At 48.9% G+C, this 3,998-nt stretch overlaps 1 protein-coding gene across 3 annotated transcripts in view; it reads right to left on the bottom strand.

Annotated features, from left to right (window-relative positions):
* Nucleotides 1–411: 411 nt before the first annotated feature.
* The window catches only part of LOC123977727 (methyl-CpG-binding domain protein 5-like), a 51,683-nt gene continuing 48,096 nt past the window's right edge, over nucleotides 412–3,998 (bottom strand). For 2 of the 3 annotated variants that reach the window (XM_046060653.1, XM_046060661.1), the window contains exons 6-8: nucleotides 2,598–2,803; nucleotides 1,374–2,507; nucleotides 412–848 (exon numbers count right to left, since the gene is read on the bottom strand). In XM_046060653.1, the coding sequence (XP_045916609.1) occupies nucleotides 780–848; nucleotides 1,374–2,507; nucleotides 2,598–2,803 (1,409 nt within the window). In that variant the 3' untranslated portion in view covers nucleotides 412–779. The remainder of the gene's footprint in view (nucleotides 849–1,373; nucleotides 2,508–2,597; nucleotides 2,804–3,998) is intronic. The other variant, XM_046060669.1, reaches the window with a different exon arrangement.

A 3,998-nucleotide genomic window follows, 5' to 3' on the forward strand; every position in this document is an offset into this window, starting at 1 on the left:
CTCGCACGGTCGTGCTCGGGCCCTAATAATCTGAGCAAATTCAATAGGGACCTCGCACGGTCGTGCTCGGGCCCTAATAATCTGAGCAAATTCAATAGGGACCTCGCACGGTCGTGCTCGGGCCCTAATAATCTGAGCAAATTCAATAGGGACCTCACGCGGTCGTGCTCGGGCCCTAAAAATATATAATCTTAGCAAATTCAATAGGGACCTCACGCGGTCGTGCTCGGGCCCTAATAATCTTAGCAAATTCAATAGGGACCTCACACGGTCGTGCTCGGGCCCTAATAATCTTAGCAAATTCAATAGGGACCTCACACGGTCGTGCTCGGGCCCTAATAATCTTAGCAAATTCAATAGGGACCTCACACGGTCGTGTTTGGGCCCTAATAATAATGCTACTAATCAACTACTATGGCTTCACTATGTGGCATTTTACACAAGGTATCAAATGAAGTACTATATTGGTTTCGGTATCACTTAAAGGGTACTGGTTTTGGTTCTGGTATCGTAAAACTTTAAACGATACCCAACCCTAGTTATCATTGCAAACTGCCTATGTGCAATGCTAAACTGGAAAGCTTAAAATGTGTAGCAACAGTAACTAAGGGTGTGACTTAGGGTCAATAAGGCAATAATATGAGCAAGACAGACGATATAAGATTTAAGCTGCAACCTGTAACTTTCAGCTTGTTTAAAATACAGCACAGAATCATAGACCATCTAGTGTGATGTTTAAAATTGTTTTACTAAAGCAACAATATGGTGTGCATATATACTTACTTCAGGCCTCTTTTGGCAGCTCGGTCAAAGTCGTGAGTTAGTGTTTTCAGCTTCTCTGGCTCTACCTGGATCGAGACAAGAGAAAACATCAGAGTACATTAAGGACCATTTGGTAGTATATTGAGAATGACAACAGCCAGAAAATGATGGTGAATTTGTTGTACTGTCCATCAGTTAATCTGGCAGTCATTAGTAAGACCTTTTCTATTCTGAAATTCAGATTTGGCAGGTGAAATAGTTTGGAGCATTTTGGAATCCATCTGCCACTATGGCCAGTGGACAAAAATGCTTGTTTTCTTCTGACTTTTCAGTGTTCCAATAGGTTTCTATTGGGAGAAAACTTGGTTACAGTCAAATATAACGTATTCTGTCAGCTTGCCTTTCTGGCAGGCATCCATTTTACATAGGAAAATAATTAGCTGTAACAAGAATCTATAAAACTTAAGATATGGCTTTATAGGGAATGTTGCCGGCTGGTAAGTTTGTTAAGAATACTGAAGTAGCCGTCACTCACAAGTCAGTCTTATCTAGTCTGAAAATTCGAGTTGGCTTATAAAGTGATGACAGGTGGTCATAGACGTTTTTCTCACCTTGGCCTGCTCCCGCAGCTGCATAGCAGCGCTGTGCACTTGCTCGTCCCCAGCCAACTTAGCAGGCCAGGGTGGGAAGCCCTTCAACTGGCCCCAGACCAGCTCTCCCATGTTGAAGGTCCTGGACCGGTAGTGAAGCAGTTCTGAGGAAGGAGAGTCCGGCTGCCGCAGGTCCTCCTCGCTGCTCAGGCTCTTTGTGTCCGAGGGGCTGGGCGCCATACCGTTGAAATGGCCGTTGTAGTGACTATAGTCTTTGGCTGTGGCCAGAGGCCCTTCCAGGCTAGTGGATGAGCTGGGCGACTGGTCGTCCCCTGTCAGCTCCTGCCGTGGGGGGCCCAGGACTTCTCCGTAACCCCGGGTGTTGAAGTGGGTTGTGGCACCATTGATGTGAGCGCAGCGTTCCACCATCTGCTCCAGACGCTCCTTGTAGTTAGCAGGTATCCGACTGCAGTTGTTGAAGCGATAGCCATCATCGAGAAAGGCCTTATCATGGCCCATGGAGAGACCATGGTCGCTGGACCCCTCAGTGGGGCAGGGTGGGGCGGGGGCGAGGCTGGCGGGTCGCTCCATGCATGGACTACTCCTCACTTGGGTAGAGCACTCCAGAAACTCCTCACCACCCCAGGCGCTGTTGTTGCTATGAGGGTCGAAGCCTCCTCCTTGCTGCGTCTCCCCCTCCCACTGACCCCTGGGGGTTCCACGGCCAGGAGAACGGAAGTAGTCGTTGGCCTCGGGGCCGTCTGGAGTGCTCTTCCCTGGATCCATATTCTTCTGACCCCGTCCCAGTCTCACCTGCCTTGGCCTGGCTTGTTGGGGTAACGCCTCCCCTTCCAAGTGCCCATGCAGGACTGTGCTAACGGCTTTGGGGAGGTTGACGGGCTCCCCTAAAGAGGCAGTGAAGGCACTCATGGCGCTGAGGGCAGGCACTGAACTCGCCTGCGTGGTCCCACTCACCGTGGTGGTTATGGTAACATGCATGCCCTTGCTGGCGGCGTCCACCACAGCCCTGTAGATGGCGTCCACCGACTCTGGTCCTCCACCTGGGCCCCTGTCAGAGCCAGGTGCACACGCTGGAAGCCCCTCAACCTGGGGCTGTTGCCCTTCCCCGAACTGTGGGTGCGACAACATCCCCTGCTATGCACACAACAGCAACGTCACAACATGACTTCTAATTTTTTAAAACATCTTGAAATGCTACAGAAGCCAAAATAAAACTCATCCCACCTGGTAGTTCTGGTAGAGGCAGGCCATGGAGCCAGCATTAGTGTTGTTGTTGTCTGTGTAAGGTGGGTTGTCAGAGAAGTGCTGCTGTCCCTGGTAGGCTGGGTGGGAGGCCACCCCCTGCTGTATGCCCTGGTGGACCTGCTGCTGGTACATCTGACCTCCGCTGGAGTTGACGTGCATACCACAGCCAAGGGATGAGGGGTTTCCTGCAAAACCATTATAAACATAACTAGAACTGCAAGCAGTTGTAAGCAGGATCCAAGCCTCCCGGCGCAAACCGTCCCCTTGCCCCGCGTAGGGCGTGCGAGTCGACCAGGGCGCCCCGCCATGGCTCGGGGGACCCGCGGGGAATAAACTGCCAGAGTTTGAAATGAAAGGGTGTTGTGATTATGAAGATTTAAAATGAATTGATGTCTATGGGAGCGTTATCTGATATTCAATTAATAGAGCCACCTAGAGGCCGATTGACACCAAATTTCACACAGCCCTTCGGGAAGTCGTGCCACATAAGGTCCCCACGTTTGGTGTTGATCGGCCATTCCAAACCTAGGCAACATGTGCCATGGTTGAAAATCCCATTCAAATGAATGTGCTTTTCCACGGCATTTCAGCTTCAATTATAGCGCCACCTTTTGGCTGAAGTGCACCAAATTTGTCAGGTGTCATCAGGGCCCCATGGGGAACAATTGACCCAAATTTGGTGTCAATCGGACTTGTGGTTATGGTGATATAAAATGCATGTAAATCAATGGGATTTTTTTGGACGACTTTAATCTGCAATTAAAGCTGCAAGCAGCGTTGGGCGGGCCCTCGCACTTGTAGCGCGTCCGGGTGTGAGCCGGCCGAGTTGCACATTCTGGAGCTCTGCCGGTGCGGCTGTGAATTTGCTATGCGGTTCCGACGCCGCATGAAGGTGCTATATGTCACTTCCTGTGTCCCCTATGTGGAGCTACATAGCACTTGCCGCTATGAATATAAATCATTATTGGTGTGTAGATGTCTGCGGGGTGGGAGAGTTATCAAGCACGTAAAGTTTGTTTCAGATGTGAGCATGTACACTGAACAATAATGTACCCAAACAATAAAATAAATTCCTTTTATATTCCCCTGCCTTGTTGTTTATGTGTACATACAGAGGAAGAATGTGAGAACAGCACACATTTCATCGTTACTGTGTGTTAGAGCATGGGAGAACAGTGGATACTTTTAATACAGCCCACACCCCTAATACTGTGTAACTATAACAAGTAGAGAACAGAAGAAAAAGATGTTCTTTCTTTACAACTGTCTGCATAGCTTATTCATATTGTGTAATGAATGAAAATAAATAGGCCTACTAGGATCCTCTCTACTTTGACATTTAAGATTAGCTTGTTTGATCCACCTTCATACACATGTGAC

Source organism: Micropterus dolomieu, linkage group LG01, assembly GCF_021292245.1.
Source record: "Micropterus dolomieu isolate WLL.071019.BEF.003 ecotype Adirondacks linkage group LG01, ASM2129224v1, whole genome shotgun sequence".
NCBI classification, from domain to species: Eukaryota; Metazoa; Chordata; class Actinopteri; order Centrarchiformes; family Centrarchidae; genus Micropterus; species Micropterus dolomieu.